This window comes from Dromiciops gliroides, chromosome 3 (assembly GCF_019393635.1).
Source record: "Dromiciops gliroides isolate mDroGli1 chromosome 3, mDroGli1.pri, whole genome shotgun sequence".
NCBI lineage: Eukaryota > Metazoa > Chordata > Mammalia > Microbiotheria > Microbiotheriidae > Dromiciops > Dromiciops gliroides.
The window spans coordinates 544,775,271-544,794,065 of record NC_057863.1 but is presented as its reverse complement, the minus strand read 5'-3'; the positions used below and the strand labels follow the sequence as shown (position 1 = coordinate 544,794,065).

Below are 18,795 nucleotides of genomic sequence, written 5' to 3'. Positions count from 1 at the left end.
TGTGACCCTGGGCAAGTCACTTAACCCTCATTGCCAAAACCCACAAAAAAAAAATGACCATACTGCCTAAACTGACATTCAATGCCATATTAAACTACCTACGGGTTAATGTATAGACCTTAAAAAAAAAAAATTCATCCTGAGGAACAAAATCTTGACTGGTGGGAAATGACAAAACATAGGCCCATAGGGGGCAGCTAGGTGGCTCAGTGGATAAAGCACTGGCCCTGGATTCAGGAGGACCTGAGTTCAAATCGAGCCTCAGACACTTGACACTAGCTGTGTAACTCTGAGCAAGTCACTTCACCCTCATTGCCCTACAAAAAAACAAAAAACACACAATAACATAGGAAAATAGGGAACCTAGCAATGCTAGATTTCAGATTATACTACAAAGAAGTCATCAAAGCTATTTAGTACTGATTAAAAAATAAGAAAGTTGATCAGTGAACAGATGAGTTATAAAAGATCCTGAAGCAAACTGACATCAACATGATGTTTGATAAACACAAGGACACTACCAAGAGAAGCAATCATTACTCGACCAAAACAACTGGGAAAAGTGGAAAGCAGTCTAACAGAGAAGTTTATATCAACATCTCAAATCATATGCCACAGGGCAGCTAAGTGGCAGAATAGATAAAGCACCCACCCTAGATTCAGGAGGACCTGAGTTCAAATCCGTCCTCAGACACTTGACATTTACTAGCTGTGTGACCCTGGGTAAGTCACTTAACTCTCATTGCCCTGCCCCCCCCCAAAAAAAAGAAAAAGAAAAACTAGGGTCTAGAAGTGTATGATAAGACATTTCCTGCCATAGCTAATGTATATATTTGTCTTGTTTGTCTGTATTTGTTTGTTACAAAGGAAGCTATTTGGGATGTGGACAGTCATTGGTGGGGGAGGGAGGATAGTGATGATGCCAACAAAAAAAGGTAGTTCAGAAAGAGACACAGGCAAATAGCACAGTTTTGGATTTAGTGTCAACTTTATTGTTTTTTTAGTTATATGTAATAGAGATTCATTGTTTTATATACAATTCTTTTTCTCTGGTATATGGAAATGATTGTGTCTGTTGATGTTAAGTTCAAAATTAAAAATAGAAAAGAGTTGGACAATGATAGGATATGATTCAAAGGTAGAGGAAAATGTAAAGTTGACTCGTTAATTGTAGTATCAAGATTTCAATTTCTCTAAGTCTTTGACTTATAGTTTAATAATTTTAGAGCTGTAAGGGATCTTAGAGATCACATCATCCAATCCCTTCATTTTACAGAGGAGCAAAGTGAGGCTCAGACATTACTGTGCAGTAATTTGCTCAAGATGAGACAACAAATCATTGGAAGACCAGATTTCTATTAAATCCAGATCTCTATTATATTAATAATACCTCCTTTTATAGAGCTTTAAGTTTTCCAAAGTGTATTATTCATAGCAACCCCGTGAGGCAGAAAATATGCAAGTGTTATTATCTCCATTTTACAGATGAGGATACAGAGGCTCTGAGAAATTAAGTGATTTGCTCGTGATTATACAGCTAATAAGTATTTAAGGTATGATTTGAACCCATTTCCCATGTGCTCTATCCACATTAACTGTACCCATGATGCCTTTATCATATGTACTGCAGTTGTTGTTATTTGATTTCTGGGTTCTGAATCTTATATCTTTCTCTCCCTTTAGCTCTTTTGGAGCAAGGCAATAAACTCCGAAATGCCATGGTGGTTTCAACAATGCAGTCCTGTCCAGATGCTAATATATTGAGAGAAGTTCATTCTCCAAGAAAACAGTCTCTCAAATCATTAGCTCAGTAAGTTTCAAGTGGAAATATTGTCAGCTTATCAATTCTCAGTAACTGTCATCATATTAATGTATGAAATGTTTTTTTTTTAATTTTAGTGTCAAACCGGCGTCTGGGATTGGCCCTAAAAACCCATTGATTTCTGGGAGCATGCACACAGTTGAAGATTCCCTCCTTCCAACTCAAAGTATCTTTCGTGAACATGACCCTCAAATTGATGCCAAAGCAATACAGCTGCTTCTGGGCAGGTAAAAAACACAGTTTTGCAACATAAAGCATTTTCAATTCATACCAAAAAACCCCACAACACCACATTTATTATGTACTATGTGCAAGGTCCTGGGCAAAAAGATTTTTAAAAGAGAACATTTTTAAAAGAGTCTCTGCCCTCTAGGAGCTGGTAGTCTATCAGTGAGCATATTAGGATAACAGATAAAAATCTTACAAGATAGCTTTTGAAGGTTTTCAAGACCCAACTCAAGCACCACCTTCTACTTGGTGCTTTTTTGTATTCCTATAGCTACAATTTTTCCACTTTGCAAAATTACATTTAAAATTTTATGAAGTTAAAGATCCTTTTATTCTTGTCTATGTGTTCCCAGTGCCTAGCACATAGTATACATTTATTTATTCATTTGTTTGTTTGTTTATTTATTTTTGAGGTGATGAGCATTTTTATTTATAGTTTTGAGTTCCAATTTTTATCCTCCCCTCCCCCCTCCCTGAGGCAGTAAGTAATCAGATATGGGTTATACATGTACAGTTATGTAAAACGTTACCATATTAGTCATTTTGTACAAGAAAACTTGAATAAAAGAAAAAAATGAAAGAAAGTTAAAAATAGCCTGCTTCAATCTGTTCCATCAATACCAGTTCCTTCTTTGGAGGTGGATAGTATGTTTCAGCAATAGTCCTTTGGGATTGTATCGCCGAGAATATTTACCATTCACAGTTCTTCATCAAACAATACTGCTGTCACTGTGCATAGTGTTCTCTTGGTTCTACTCACTTCACTAGAGCTCAGTTCATACAAGTCTTTCTAGGCCTTTCTGAAATCATCCTGCTTGTCATTTCTTATAGCACAATAATATTCTGTCCCCGTCATATACCACAGATTATTTCACCATTCCCCAATTGATGGGCATTCCTTTGATTTCCAATTCTTAGCCACCATAAAAAGAAATATTTTTGTACAAATAGGTATATTATACATTTAATCAGTGCTTATTGATTGGTTGATTCTTTTTTTCAGGGTATTTTTTATTCAGTAGCTTTATTGAACTGAATGTCCAGTAAACATCTTAAATCTCAATGTATCCCAAACTGAACTCATTATCTTTCCCCCTAAACCATTCTCCCATCCAAACTTCCTTATTATTGTCAAGGGCACCACCACCATTTCAGTCCCCTCAGGCTTACAACCTAAGTGTCTTCCTTGAATCCTTACTATCTCTCATCCCCCATATCCAAGCTGTTGTCAAGGCCTGTTGATTTTACCTTTGAAATATCTCTTGCCTATATTGTTGCAGTAGTCTCCTGGTAGGTCTGCCTGCTCTAAGTCTCTCCCTGATCCAATCCCTTCTATGTTTAGCTGCCAAAGTTATTTTATTTTATTTATTTATTTATTTTTTGGTGAGGCAGTTGGGTTTAAGTGACTTTCCTAGGGTTATACAGCTAGTAAGTGTCAAGTGTCTGAGGTTGGATTTGAACTCAGGTCTTTCCGAATCCAGGACCAGTAACTCTGTCCACTGTGCCACCTAGCTGCGCCTTCAAAGTAATTTTCTTAAAACATAAGTCCAACCATGTCACTCCCCATACTCAAACTTCAGTGGCTTCTTATCACCTCTAATATAATTTTTTTTTCTTCAGCACTAATTTATTAAATGTAAATTTTGTTGTAGGTATGTACTGTGGTTTATAAATGCTAATTTTTAATATTTCTCCCTTTTTGCATTTGTTTTTGAAGTTTTTATGTCCTGATACATTGTAAATTTTTGGAAAGGTGCAGTGCCCAGCTTAGAAATAAGTATACTCCTAAGGTCTCCAGTATCTAACTTTTCTAAAATTCTAATCAGGTCCCTGACTTCTATTTGGTTTATGTTGAGTTAGATTTATTTTGGTGTCAGTGGGGCAAATCAAGGCCCCTGTTGTTAATGTTTTACATTTTCTCCCTGTTAACTCATTTAACTTTTTGTTTGTTTTCAGAGGCTGTGACATTTAAGTCATGTATCTTTAGTATTAATATCAATTCAGCATCTCAATTACCTTTCAGTAAAATGTAGTTTCCCTGTTTATCTCTTTTAACTAAGTCTGTTTTTATTATTGCCTTGTCTGAGATCATTATAATTGCTACCCTGGCATTTTTTACTTCATTTGAAACATAATAGATTTTGCTCCATCTCTTTTTAATTTATGTGAATCTTTCTGTTTCATGTGTGTTTCTTGTAAACAACATATTATTGGATTCTGTTTTCTAATCCATTCTGCTATCCTTTTCCATTTTGTGAGTAAGCTCTTCCTATTCACGTTCACAATTATACTTATTAATTGTGTATTTCCCTCAATCTTATTCTCGTATTTTTTCATCTCTTTGCTTCCCACTCCTTCTCTATAAAAAAGAGGGTGGTGAGAGAGAATGTGCTCAGAACCAATGTTCTAGGTTTAGTGTTATCTCCTCCCTTGCCCCTCTTTTCTTTCCCTCATCCAGAGCCCCAAAACTCAACCATTATCCTTTCTTGCTTTTTTTAAAAATTAAAGGCCTCTTTGATATTCACTCTCCTTATTAGGACGAATCCCTCCCTTAATCTCCCATCCCTCTTATTTTCCTCCCCTCTTCCTCCACCCCTTTCCTTTCTGTTTCCTTGTTGAATAAAATGTAATTCCATGCCAACTCTATGTGTGTGTGTGCATATTCTTCCCTTCTTTGACAATGAGAGTGAGGCTCATTTGTTATTCCCCTCCTCCTCCTGTGTTTTGATTGTCTTCTGTTTGCACATCCCAGTTATGTGAAATAATTTTCCCCACCCTTCCTTTCCCATTTCCCCCCAATGTATTCCTTTTCCTCTCCTTTTCCATTCTTTTAAGACCATCAAAACATAAGAAGACTATTCCTAGGCCCTCTCTATGATTACACTCCCTTCAGAATCCCTAATGGTAAGTTTTTTCAGGTTTTTGGGGGGGCAGTGAGGGTTAAGTGACTTGTCCAGGGTCACACAGCTAGTTAAGTATCAAGTGTCTGAGGTCAGCTTTGAATTCAGGTCTTCCTGAATCCAGGGCCAGAGTCTTTCTGAGTACAGGCCCAAGCTCTATCCACTGCACCATATAGCTGCCCCTTAAGTATTTATTAAAGTGTATTAAAAGTTAGTGAAGGGGCAGCTAGGTGGTGCAGTAGATAGAGCACTGGCCCTGGAGTCAGGAGGATCTGAGTTCAAATCTGGCCTCAAACACTTAACACTTACTGGCTGTATGACCCTGGGCAAGTCACTTAAGCCCAATTGCCTCACCAAAAAAGAAAGAAAGAAAGAAGTTAGTGAAGAGAGAGAGGGTGAGAACATCTCTTATAGAATGGAAAACCCTAGCTTAGATCTATTCAGTATAGCCAGAGAGAAAACCTTGCATTTCCCTAGCAGCCCATGTGAAATTCTGCCACCACACAGAAGTCCTGGATGAAAAGAAGCTGATCCATCCAGCCACCCTCACCTTCCTACTTCCTGTCTCCCTCCCCAAAGGGGAGGTCCTTCAAGATGATTGGTTGAGGGTGGTCTGCTGTTGATATTGTAGTCCACAGCATCTGAGAACAACACCCTACTTAGGGCTGGCCAGGCATGGTCTCGATTTTATCAATTTTAAGTAGGTTCTCAGTCAGTTTCTCAGTCTCACCCAATTCAATCAATTCCAAATCAATCTTCAGGTGGGGTCCCTGGGCATCTGCCAAATCCCACTATTTTATCACACTCCTTAAGGAGGTATATGGGAAGTCTTAACCTAATTTGGACTTCCTGGGGTCCTAAGACAACCCCCTAGGCAGGTACCTTTTTCCCTGGAAGTGTGTTTTGGGGGTTTACATGTCATAAGGTGAACCTAAGGACACATTTGGTCCTTTCTGCACATGTTCCTAAAGATATGCTTAAACTTGTCAGACCCAGAGGGTCTCTGTGTTTTTGGTATCTCTTTACTTTAAGATCTGGTTCCCCTCCCTTCCCCCCCAAAAAAAGATCTGGTTTCTAGGTGTCCTGTCATCTAGGAATATTAATTATTAATGGTTAATGGTCCCTAGTTGCTGTCTCTGTTGATGGTGATAAGAACATAAAGCTTAGTTTCTCTGTTAAACCTTTTAGAGACTATTGATCAAATCTTAGGTTATCTGTTAACCCTTTTTGGCTACTCCATCACTCCCTCTTTTTTCTTTTTTTCCTTCCTTCCTGCCAGCCTCCTCCCTACCTTTCTGCCTTGCTGCTTTCTTAAATTCTGCTCTTTTGTGGTATTAGTTATGAAATCATGTGTGATCCTGACTGATTCTGTATTTGAATTCTTTCTTTTTTTCTTTTCTTTTCTTTTCTTTCTTTCTTTCTTTTCTTTTCTTTTTTTTTTTTTTGCAGGGCAATGAACATTAGGTGACTTGCCAGGGTCACACAGCTAGTAAGGATCAAGTGTCTGAGATCAGATTTGAACTCAGCTCCTCCTGAATCCAGGGCTGGTACTTTATCCATTGTGCCACCTAGCTGTTCCCCTTTGAATTCTTTGTTTCTGGTTTCTTGCACTATTTTTTCTTTGACCTAAAACCCTGGATTTAGCTTCTTTATTAAAAGTCTTCTTGTGTGCAAGAAATAGCCTGAGAAAAAATTGAATTGAATCATCCAGTGAGCAACCTGAGACACATTATCTGTTTTCTTCTTTTATCATATGCCAACTTTCTGGTCATGTTGTATGGTTGTTGTTTTAATTTGCATTTCTCTCTTCATTAGTGATTTGGACCATGTTTCACATGAAGGCAATAATTTGTAACTCTTTTGAGAACTGTTTATTCAAAACTTTTGACCACTTAACTATTGGGAAATGGTTTCAGTTTTATATATTTCTGTAAGTTGCCTATATGTCTTGGATGTCAGTCTCTTATCAGATGTTAATACAAAGATGTTTTCCTGGTAGACTACTTCTTTTCTAACCAGAGTTGAGACCTAAGAATTTTGACAGGCAAAGTGGCATTATTGGCAAGAGGATAGAATAGTCTGAAATAGTCTGAAAACTTGGTTCCAAGTCTAGAGTTCACATTTACTTGCTATGCGACCTTGGACAAGTCACTGGTAATCTGTAATCATTATCTCTATTGTACCTTCTTCACTGAGTTGTTGAGAAGATTACATTAAATAACGAGTTCTATAGTTCTTGGTAAATAAAAATGCCATGGCTGTGAGTATTTATTAGTTATTACTAGTAGAAAAGAAAGCCATTATTTAGCTACTAAAAATAGACCTCAAGTAAATGTTCTTTTAAGGCATTTCTGTTTTCTTTATTATTTTCTCCACAGGGCTGACAAGTCCTCCAGGCATTATTGGGATGGCTTAGGTTCCCCTCCTGAGTCCCTCTCACCTGGCAGTGATGAATACTATAGCAGTGAATTGAATGATCCTCAATATGATCTAAGTCTGCTAGAGAGCTTGTTTTACATGACGTCGGTAAGTTGATTGCCTTGGGGAAAATACTTCTAAGAGATACCTACCTATCTTGCATAGAGCACTAATAATCTCTGAGAGATTAACCAGTAGTCATCTGTAAAATGGGGATGATGGCTTTATTTATTTCAGAAGGTTATTGTGGAGACCATGTTGTTGGAGTGTGAGCTGTTATTACTATTATACCCATAAATTCTCACTCCATTGGTTGCATGTAGTATTTGCCATACTGTTTTGTGGCTAGAAGATTAGATACTAATGATATGAAGTCATGGAATCATCCACTGTTAAGAGTCAGAAGGTACATTAAGATTATCTCCCTCATTTTATAAATGAGGAAGCAGGGAGGCAGCTAGGTGGCACAGTGGATAAAGCACCGGCCCTAGATCCAGGAGGACCTAAGTTCAAATCCAGCCTCAGACACTTGACACTAACTCTGTTGTTGTTGGGTTTTTTTTTGGGGGGGGGGGCAATGAGGGTTAAGTGACTTGCCCAGGGTCACACAGCTAGTAAGTGTCAAGTGTCTGAGGCTGGATTTTGAACTCAAGTCCTCCTGAATCCAAGGCCAGTGCTTTATCCACTGCGCCACCTAGCTGCCCCCCTTGACACTAACTCTGTAACCCTGGGTAAGTCACTTAACCCTCATTGCCTTTTCGAAAAGAAAAGAAAAAAAAATATATGAGGAAGCAGACCTAGAAAGTAGAAATGACTTACCCAGGATTCTTGGTGGCAGAGATAGAATTCTCTTCTGCTTTCTGGTTCAGTTCTTCCATTTCACCATTTTTTTTTCCCTGAAAAGTAGAACTGGTCTTAGAATTTCTTTTGTTGAAAACATTTAAGAATTCATAAATATATATAGCAACTTAAGTAAAAGTCAGTTTGCGACAGGGTAGATATAGATAATAAGATGACCTTTAGTTTTCACCACCATTTCTACAGTTTCTTTGTGTTTTCTGGTCTATAACTAGGATATTTATTAAATTCCCTAGTGTAGACTTTGGTTTTCTACGCTTTTTTTTTTTTGCTGGGCAATGGGGGTTAAGTGACTTGCCCAGGGTCACACAGCTAGTAAGTGTTAAGTGTCTGAGGCTGGATCTGAACTCAGGTACTCCTGAATCCAGGGCCAGCGCTTTAACCACTGCGCCATCTAGCTGCCCCTCTATGCTTTCTTAAAAAGCAGTTCTACTGGGGGCATCTAGGTGGCACAATGGATAGAGCACCAGCCCTGGATTCAGGAGGACCTGAGTTCAGATCCAGCCTCAGACACTTAACACTTACTAGCTGTGTGACCCTCGGCAAGTCACTTAACCCCAATTGCCTCACCAAAAAAAAAAAAAAGGCAGTTCTGCTAAGCCCTGGGATTCCTGAAGTATTAGAAGATTTCTTTGAAGGCAGACAGACAGACACGCGCACACGCACACGCACACACATATACATGTATGTGTATATATACCCTTGAATACAACAAACAGAATATAGATATGGATGGATGGGTACGTGTGTGCATGCATGCATACATACATTCATACTAATGCAGTCTGTAACGATGAGAATGCCGCCACCTGCTGGAGACTTACTGTAGGAAAGCTCCGCCATGAGGAGAAGGGGCCTGAGGGCAAGACATGTGGCTTTTCTTTGGTGTCAGGAAGTGACATTTTGCTTGTCAGAGGAAGAAGGGGCGAGGTGGGCTCCCTCGCTCTCTTTCGTGAGGATTCTGGTGGAGAGCAGAGCTAAAGATGTGCTCTCCCTTTGATAGATAGATGAATCTAGGCCTTTCTCTCTCTCTTCACCAAATTCTTATTCTCCTTAATAAATGCTTAACTCTTGCTAAAGCTTATAATTTATTGGCGACCACTCATTAGATATTTTAGACAGACTAGCTAGAATTTTAGCCCCTTACAAGTCTGTGCTGAACAGAATCTGCTTTCTGTCATCTCCAACAAGTGATCATCTCTTGGTCAGACATCTCTAGTAATAAAGAACTCAGTCTGTGACAACCCATTCCATTGTTGAACAGCTACCCCATTTAGGATTTCTTAAGATGATATCTCATATGATATCTGACTCCTTGTAATTTCCATCCAGTGATCATATTTCTGCCTGCTGACACTAAGTAGAAGAAATGTAATCCCTTTTTCCATGTGGCAGTCCTTCAAACACTGGAAAATAGACTTCACGTTCTCCAGGCTGAATATCTTCATGTCTGTCAACTGTCCATCATATGACATAACTTTAAGGCTTATGTGTAGCCTGAGTACACAATTCTAGATATGCTCTAACTTATCAAAATCCCTCTTAAAACTTCCTCGAATTCCTCTTTCAACATCAGCTCTTGATTTCTTATAACTCCTTTGCTGAGATGATTGTGTGCTTAGGCAGAAGCTAGATCACCACCTCTGGCAGTGGTATAGAAGACATTCAAAAATTGAGTAGGGTTTGCACTAGGTGGCTTTTGAGGGCCCTTCCACTATTAGATACTGTGATTCAATATGTATTGCTTCATGTTCACCTCCAGGATGAAATATTTGAGCCTTTGTTCTAAACTTGAGTCTTGGATCCTTCTCTTATTCTGAGACCAATGTATCATAAAATGTCAGTGCTAAAAGGGACAATAGGAATTACCTAGTCCAGCCTTAGTTTTTTGTTTTGTTGTGTGAATGATCCTGAAGTAGAAGCCAAAAACAACCCTGTAATTGAGTTACTTATCCATAAAACCTAGAAAAGGAGAAATGGCTTTCCTTTCTGTGTTGGTGAAGGGAGAAAATGACACCTGCCAGACTGTAGGCAAGAGAATATAGTTGTATTTGGGGGTATTAAAGGGACCAATCTGATACTTGAGTCAGAGGAGAAGTACAGTAAGGAAGGTTGTGACTGGATTGTAGAGCCTGGGGAAGTGAAAAGAGTCCTGAACTTGGAGTCAAGACTCTGACACTCATTAGCTCTGAGATTGGGGGTAATTTACTTCATCTCTCTTAGCTTCAGTTTCCTCATCTGTAAAACAGGGGAAATAATTTTTGCATTACCCTACAAGTTTTGGAACAAGGGTTTTAGAAATATTCAAGTTCTAATTGAATATGAATGTTTTTAAGTAAGGGAATATGAGCAATGTTATAGAAAAATTAATCAGGTAACTTCTCCTTCCAATCCCTCATTATGACATAGAAGAATCTTGATAACTATGCTAATGTAGTAGTATTGGCTTTGGTAGATTCTCCTTATCTGTAGCCTGGTTAGTGAAGGGGAGCTGATTGCATCAGGGCATGGATTTTTCAGCCTTAGCAAATCAAACTGCCATAATATACATGTGGGGGGCAGGTAGGTGGCGCAGTGGCTAAAGCAGGGGCCCTGGATTCAGTTCAGATCCGGCCTCAGACACTTGACACTTATTAGCTGTGTGACCCTGGACAAGTCACTTAACCCTCATTGCCCCACACAAAAAACAAAAAAACAAAAAACCATAATATACATGTGGGTGTTTTTCTTTGTTTATAGGGCAAATACCTGCACTGATAAAATCAGAGATTCTTAAAATACTAAAGTTATTTGGTAGTAGTATATATGACAGATTGAATTACAGAATCATAAGGTGATAGATCTAGAAGAGACTTTAAGGATCATATAGTCCAACTTTTTCCATCTCACAGGTGAGGTACAGAATAGAGGTGAAGTGACTTACCTAAAGTCATAGCAGCTTTTAAGTAGCAGAGTTTCAACTTAAACCTAAGTTTTTTAATGTTTAGTCCAGTGCTCTTTCCACCATGTCAGGCTACTGATTGTGGGGACTAGAAGCTGGCTATTCTGTTAGGTAAGGCATGAGATAATAAAGGCCTGAATGAGAGTGATGGTAGTGAGAATGGAATGAAAGAGTTATTGCATAATACATTGCTTTGAACATTTATGCTGGTAACGGAAAGTTTTCTACTGGTGAGTAGTATTTTGTAACTAGGTAAATATGGAAGGTGAGTGTTAATGCACATTCATTGTTTGACAGACATTTATTGAATACCTTCTGTGTGCAGAGTTCATTGCTAGGCATTGGGAGAGATAGAAAACTTATATATGGCAAAATTTCTCCCTGCATTTATGGTTTAGTATAGGGGTTCTTTTTTTTTTTCTTTTTTTTGTGGGGCAGTGAGGGTTAAGTGATTTGCCCAGGGTCACACAACTAATAAGTGTCAAGTGTCTGAAGCCAGATTTGAACTCAGGTCCTCCTGAATCCAAGGCCAATGCTTTATCCACCGCACCACCTAGCTGCCCCCTAGTATAGGGGTTCTTAACCTTGAGTCCACTGGTTCTTGGATAGATTTTATAGGGTACATGAACTTGAATAGGAAAAAATTGTATCTGTAATTCAATATAATTGGTTCCCTTTATAATCCTTTGTATTTTGTTTTATGCACTTAAAAATGTTACTCTGAGAAGGTTGTGCATAGGCATCACCAGACTGTCAAAGGAGTCCATGATACAAGAGTTTTAAGGACCCCTGTTATAGTAGGAAGATAAAACAAAAATAACTTATATAGATGATATAAATGCATCAAAGACATACAAAACAATGCCGTATGTGGTCTGAAGGGAAAGGTCCATGATGACTGAGGAGATAAAGTAGGGCTTTATGCAGGAGGTGGCTTTTCCTGTGGATTTCAGAGGTGACTAAGGTGAAGAATATATAAATATATATATATCTATAGGGCATATCAGGAAACAGGTGATAGAAGTGCATTTTATAGGGGAGGAAGTAGCCTCAGAGGTGGAGTAACTTGCTGACACCCACACAGCTGGTCATTTTTGGAGCAAATCTTTGTAACCCAGCTCTCCTGATTGCAGGTCCAGAATTCTTTGTACTATACCACTCTTTACTCTGATGCTTGATAGAACATTGTCTAGAACATTGTCTTTATACTCAATCAGTTCATTTTATGAGATACTTCCCTCCACTTCAGGGGCATGTTTGAGAATCCTGGACTTAAAGAACTTATTTCTTTCATCCATGTATTGTGAGGACAGCAGTTATGACAGGGAAGTGGTGTGCCCCAGTGAGAATCAGTTTTTAATGGAGATATACATTTTGGAAATTTATTCTCATGAACTGAATATGTAGGCACTAAAATATAATATGAGTGCTGATTTATATTTTCTTTCAGTCTTAATAATATTTTTCCCCAATTATATGTAAAGATAGTTTTCAACATTTGTTTTTATAAGATTTTAAGTTACAAATTTTTCTCTCTACCTTCCTTTCCTCCGCCCCCCCCAAGATGGCAAACAATCTAATAGAGGTTATATATGTACAATCATATTAAGCATATTTCCACATTAGTCATGTTATGAAAGAATCAGAACAAAAGGGGAAAACCTCAAAAAAGAAAACAAAAAGCCCAAAAAAGTAAAACTAGTATAGTATAGTTAAATCTGCATTTAGATTCCACAGTTCTTTTTCTAGATGTGGAGAGCATTTTCCATCATGAGTCCTTTGGAATTATTTTGGATCATTGTATTGCTGAGAAGAGTTAAGTCTATCACAGCTGATCATGAGGGCTGATTTACATAGCAAGTAATATGCAACGGAAATTCCTTGGGTTGTTGAGGTATCTTTTTTGCTTTAATAAAATATCCACGCTATGAAAAGCTTAACAGTCCCTGGGGAAATCATGATTGTTGGCCCCAAATTGGTTAATTTTTCATGTTCCTTTTTTTGTTTTCTTTTTTAATATTCATTTGAAGAAAGCTGATTCCAGTGGGAGTGATGTTCACAGTGAAGATGATGACAAAATGCCACCTGAGAAAATAGTCCAGTCAAGAAATATTGCCCAGCATCCCAAGGCAGTGAATTCGAGTCATCATGGTCAAAAGACAACAGTGGGAAAGAAACCTAAGTGAGACTCTCCGTGAATGTTTATTTAATAACTAAGTTGAGATCTACATAGCATTAGCTAGCCATGTGACCTTGGGACTATCACTTTTCTCTCAGCCTCAGTTGATTCATGTGTAAAATGGAAATGATAATAGTACCTAGCATATCAAGTTGTTGTTAGGATCAAATGAGATAACATGTAAAGTGCTTTGCAAACCTTAAAGTGCTACATAAATTCTAGCTAGTAGTACTACTAACAGCAGCAGCAGGATTGAACTAGATGATCCTTAAGATCCTCTTCAGATGTAGCTCTCTGTGGTTAAAAGACAGTTTAATGAAATAGAAGAGATTCAGAACTTTGAGTCTGGAGACTTCAATTCCAATCCCATCTCTCAGATTTACGAAGCATGAGGAAGTACAAAGTACAGCCCTCAGAAGAACACAGATATTGTGGAGAGAGACAAAGAAATTACTATAATATAAAGCATTACATAACCACAACATTAAAACAAAATGCCCTTGAGGTATAAAGGAGAGGTTAGTCATAATTCTTGTGCTACTTATCCCATAGGGTTTTGAAGAAAGTAATTTGTACAGTGCTTTTAAATTTCAAGCTGACATTAACAAGGTCCATTGCATCAGAGATTTAAAGCTGTAAGTGACATCACAGGCCTTCTGGTCCAATCCCTCTTTATAGATATGAAATCTGAGACCCCAGGGAGCTAAATGACTAGCCCGAGGTCACACAGGTAATGAGCCTCAAAAGTTAGTTCTGAACCTGGTCCGTCCTTTGACCTTATTAAGGTTTTGTGAAAGGTTTTCTCCTTTAGTCTCTTCTATTATGCTAACGTAAAAAGTGACTCTGTCTTATTTGTGTAGACAAAAAATTTAATTTCTGTAATAGCACTGGTAAAGGACTAGATCTCTTCACCTATGTGGGAAGTCAGCTCAGGGAGTAAAGGCCATTAGAGTTCAAGCAGTAGTTCAAGTCATTACTGGCCATCCAGTTTGTCTAGTAACTGATTGACTTTCTAGAAAGATGTTTACCAAGTGTACTGGGTTTTGGTAACTTGAGAGCTTAAAGGATGCATGATTTCATCAATACTCTGTTCACTAATGTAGCTCACAGCACCTCTTCACATTAGTAGATACTCTTCATGAGCTGCTGTGGATAAAAACATTGATTATCTGTTAGTCACTTAGTAAATAGTCGTCTAATTAATTGATTGATTGATTGTTTTGATCAGGGTGCAATAATTACAATAATAACCCAGTTCTCTGAACTCTTTTCAGAAGTTCTGCTGTGCAACCAACCTGCTCAGAGAGTCCCAGGAAAACTGAAGTGATCACACTGAGTTTAGATAGACTGGCCCTGTTGGGTCGGATACGCTCAGCCAGAGTTGTCATTGAAGCACTGGGAGTGCCCCCAGAGAGTCCCCAGGTGACCCCAGGCAAAACAAGCATACCTGCCAGACCACCCAGATCAAACTCAGCCAGAAAGCGGTATGTTTGGATTCCTCTCTCTTCCCTCCTACCCCTTGCTTTCCTTCCTGTGGCTTCCCTAGTGAGGCTCAAGCTGAAGGTCTCTGAGGACATCTGTACTTTACCCTAATACAAACAGGGAGGCCAAGGCAGGAAGACAGGGCTAGGCCAACCAAAAGGATGGTTCTAGAACACTTAGTGATTTGCCAGAATTGACACTTATGCAACAGACATTTTAAATGCCTATTATGGGCAAGACACAAGAGAGATAAGACAGAGGAGACAAGGTACATGGCATTAGGGAGCTAGTTTAACTTTGTAAAACATATTCACTAGTAAACTACCATAAAAAAAGAGAAGGTATGTGTCTGAGGAAGATGCAGGATGCTCTGAGAGCTCCAGGAAGGAGAAGATTAACTCAGAATTGAGAGATACGGGAGTGGAGAAGTAGCATTTGAACTGGATCTTGAAAAATGAATAGTCTTTTAGCAAGTTAACATAGGAAGAAGGAGAGATGGGCATTTCAGGTACTAGAACACCATTAACAAAGATATTAAGGTAAGAAAAGTCTATGACCTTCCGCAGTACAGCAAGAATCTCTCTTTGATGACTAAACCGAATCCCCAAGTTTCCTACCAGTTATGAAGGGTCTTGAATGCCAAGTTGATGGATGAGTTTGAACTTTCTTTTGGAGACAATAAGGAACCCCTAAAGAATTTTGGGCAGATGGCCAATGATATAATCAAAAAATTATGTAGATTTGACATATTGCTTTTGAAAGCTTGCCATGCCAGCATACTTAAGTTATTCATTTAGTTCTGGGTCCTGTATTTAAACTAATAGGCCTTGAATTAAACCAAGATCAAGAGTTAGAAAAGAAGTAATTTTCTTTCTTTTGTTTGTTTGTTTGTTTGTTTTTTTAGTGAGGCAATTGGGGTTAAGTGACTTGCCCACGGTCACACAGCTAGTAAGTGTTAAGGTCTGAGTCCGGATTTGAACTCAGATACTCCTGACTCCAGGGCCAGTGCTCTATCCACTGCGCCACCTAGCTGCCCCAAGAAGTAATTTTCATTTGTTAAAAATTTATTCAGTTCCTATTATATGCAAAGCATTGTGCTAAAATCTGAGGGTTTTGTTGTTCTGTCGTATCTGACTCTTTGTGACCCCACTTAGGGTTTTCTTGGCAAAGATATTGGAGTGAGGGGCAGCTAGATAGTGCAGTGGATAAAGCACTGGCCTTGGATTCAGGAGGACCTGAGTTCAAATCCGGCCTTAGACACTTGGCACTTACTGGCTGTGTGACCTTGGGCAAGTCACTTAACCCTCATTGCCCCACATACAAAAAAAAAAGATAACTGGAGTGGTTTGTCATTCCCTTTTTCAGTTCATTTTACAGATGAGGAAATTAGGGTTAGGGTTAGGGTTAGGCAAACGGGGTTGTGTGACTCACCCAGGGTCAGACAGCAAGTAAGTGTCTGGAGCCAGATTTGAACTCAGGTCTTCCTGACTCCAAGGCTGGCACTCTGTCCCACTGCACCACCTAGCAGCCCCTGAAATCTGAGGACAGAAAGATGCAAATAATAGTTCCACTCTCAAATGCCTTATAGTATAACATAGGAAAGAAGATGTGTTCACAAATATAAGGGAAACTGTGATAGGGGAAAGCAAGTCGTGGATTTTATCCTCACTGGAGATCTTCATGCTGAGATTAGATGACAACCACTTGTCAGGGATTAAACAAGATGACCTGTGACGTCCCTCTGTGATTCTGTGAGTGCACAAGTAGCATTTTAGTAGGGACAGATCACTTTCAGTGGACCAAATCCAAGCATGCTTCATGAGCAAGAGGGAATCTAAGTTGGACCTTATCAGGAAAGAAGGATTCTGCTTTCAAGCAATTGATCAGTTAGTCTGGATAATCTCTTAAGGGCTGTCCTTGCTTTAAGGGTTGTAGAAATTGTTTTGAGTGTTGTGGCTTCATTAGTATTAGTTTAAAACCTTCCTTGATCTACTTCAGTGAGAAAATAATCTTTCCCTTGTCAAATAGTATTTAGTCATGTCCTATGTTGTATTTATAACTTTGCATTCATGCCTTTTCTCCTCTTTTAGACTGAACATGGGGGTGGGGAGCCTGTCTTCTGCATCTCTGTAGCTCCTCTACCACATAGCACAATGCTCTGCATGTGATAGGCATTTGATAAATGTATGTGGAATTACTAGGGGGGATAGTGTAAAAGATATGCAATAATTTTTATATGTTCCTAATAGAGGTTGCATCAGGTATCCTCTGAGGTCTCTTTTAGATCTGGGATTCTATAGTTCTTTGATTTTTTTTTTATCTTTTAAAGTCAACAAACATTCATTAAGCACTTAATAGGAGTCAGGTCAAGCACAAGGGATATAAAGATAGGCAAAAAATAGTCCCTGTTTTCAAGAGGTTCATAGTCAGATGAGAAAATCTACAAACAAGATATATACAGAGTGAATTGGAAATTGTCTTAGGGAAGACACTAAGATTATGGATGACTAGGCAAGGCTTCTAGCAGAAGTTGAAGAACTTCAGCTGGTATTTGAAGGAAGCCGTGAGGTGGAAATGAGGAGAGAGAACATTCCAGGCATGGGAACAACTAGTGAAAATGCCTAGAGTCAGAGATAATGTCATTTGCAAAGAACAGTGAAGAAAACTAATGTCACTGGATCATATGGAAGAAGTAAGGTGTAAGAAGTCTAAAAGGATAGGAAAGGGACAGGCTCTGAAGGGCTTTAAGAACCAGAGGATTTTTTGTTTGTTCCTGGAGGAAATAGGGAGCCACTCCTGTTTATTGAATAGGAGAATGAGGTAGTCAGATTTGTGCTCTAGCAACTGAGTGAAGGAAATGTTGGAGTGGAAAGAGACTTGAGGCAGGGAGACCAATTAGGAGGCTTGCAATAGTCCAGGCATGAGATGATGAGAGACTATAGTAGTTGCTGTGGTGGTTGCTGTGTCAGAGGAAAGAAGGGAGCATGTGAGAGAGATATAAGTTTGAGAATGTAGAAACAACATTATTTGGCAATGGATTGGATATGTGAGGTGAGTGCAAATGAGAAATGAGAGGCAGATTTGGGAGGACAGTTAATAAGTTCAGTTTTGGAAAGTACTGTAGACTTGAAACATTCTAAGAGATTATTTATTTGCCTTACTGCATTAGTATAAATAATGTCCATTCATGTCTTATACAAAATATGAGTGTGGGGCGTCTAGGTGGCGCAGTGGATAAAGCACCGGCCCTGGAGTCAGGAGTACCTGAGTTCAAATCCGGCCTCAGACACTTGACACTTACTAGCTGTGTGACCCTGGGCAAGTCACTTAACCCCCATTGCCCAGCCAAAAAAAAAAAAATATATGAGTGTGTTTTTGGTTTCAGGTAAAGAATGTTTATTGTCCCAACTGACTTGCATCTAGATGAATAGGCGTCTTTGAATTTGTCCTTCGGTATATAAATATTGAATAGGTCCTGCATATGGTTAATTAACTGGGCCCAGAATTGAATAGGAGAAAGAGAAAGGTCTGAATTGACTTTGGGAAGTTGCCTAGCAATTGGAGTGACCCCAAACCGAACACAAAAATTCATCCCCTTCCACAAAAAGTTATCTTTTTAATGCTGCTACTCTTCTGATGATGCTATATGGCTATAGATCATGGAACACCTTGTTCTTCAAAGAATTAAAATAGCAAGAGAGGCCAAAGGATGCTCTAAATATTACCAGAGGTGATTTGTACATTAAAAGAGGCATAAATGGGGGGGCAGCTAGGTGGCACAGTGGATAGAGCACCGGCCCTGGAATCAGGAGTACCTGAATTCAAATCTGGCCTCAGACACTTAACACTTACTAGCTGTGTGACCTTGGGCAAGTCACTTAACCCCAATTGCCTCACTAAAAAAAAAAAAAGAGGCATAAATGTATAGGATGTGTATGATCAGAAATGGAGTTGGGCTGATCATACT

General features: G+C 38.9%; 1 protein-coding gene across 5 annotated transcripts in view; it reads left to right on the top strand.

Annotated features, from left to right (window-relative positions):
- C2CD3 (C2 domain containing 3 centriole elongation regulator) overlaps positions 1–18,795 on the top strand; it is a 148,283-nt gene that overhangs the window by 36,889 nt on the left and 92,599 nt on the right. For all 5 annotated transcript variants that reach the window (XM_043991362.1, XM_043991360.1, XM_043991361.1 and 2 more), the window contains exons 6-10: positions 1,684–1,810; positions 1,900–2,049; positions 7,329–7,476; positions 13,198–13,349; positions 14,621–14,830. In XM_043991362.1, the coding sequence (XP_043847297.1) occupies positions 1,684–1,810; positions 1,900–2,049; positions 7,329–7,476; positions 13,198–13,349; positions 14,621–14,830 (787 nt within the window). The remainder of the gene's footprint in view (positions 1–1,683; positions 1,811–1,899; positions 2,050–7,328; positions 7,477–13,197; positions 13,350–14,620; positions 14,831–18,795) is intronic.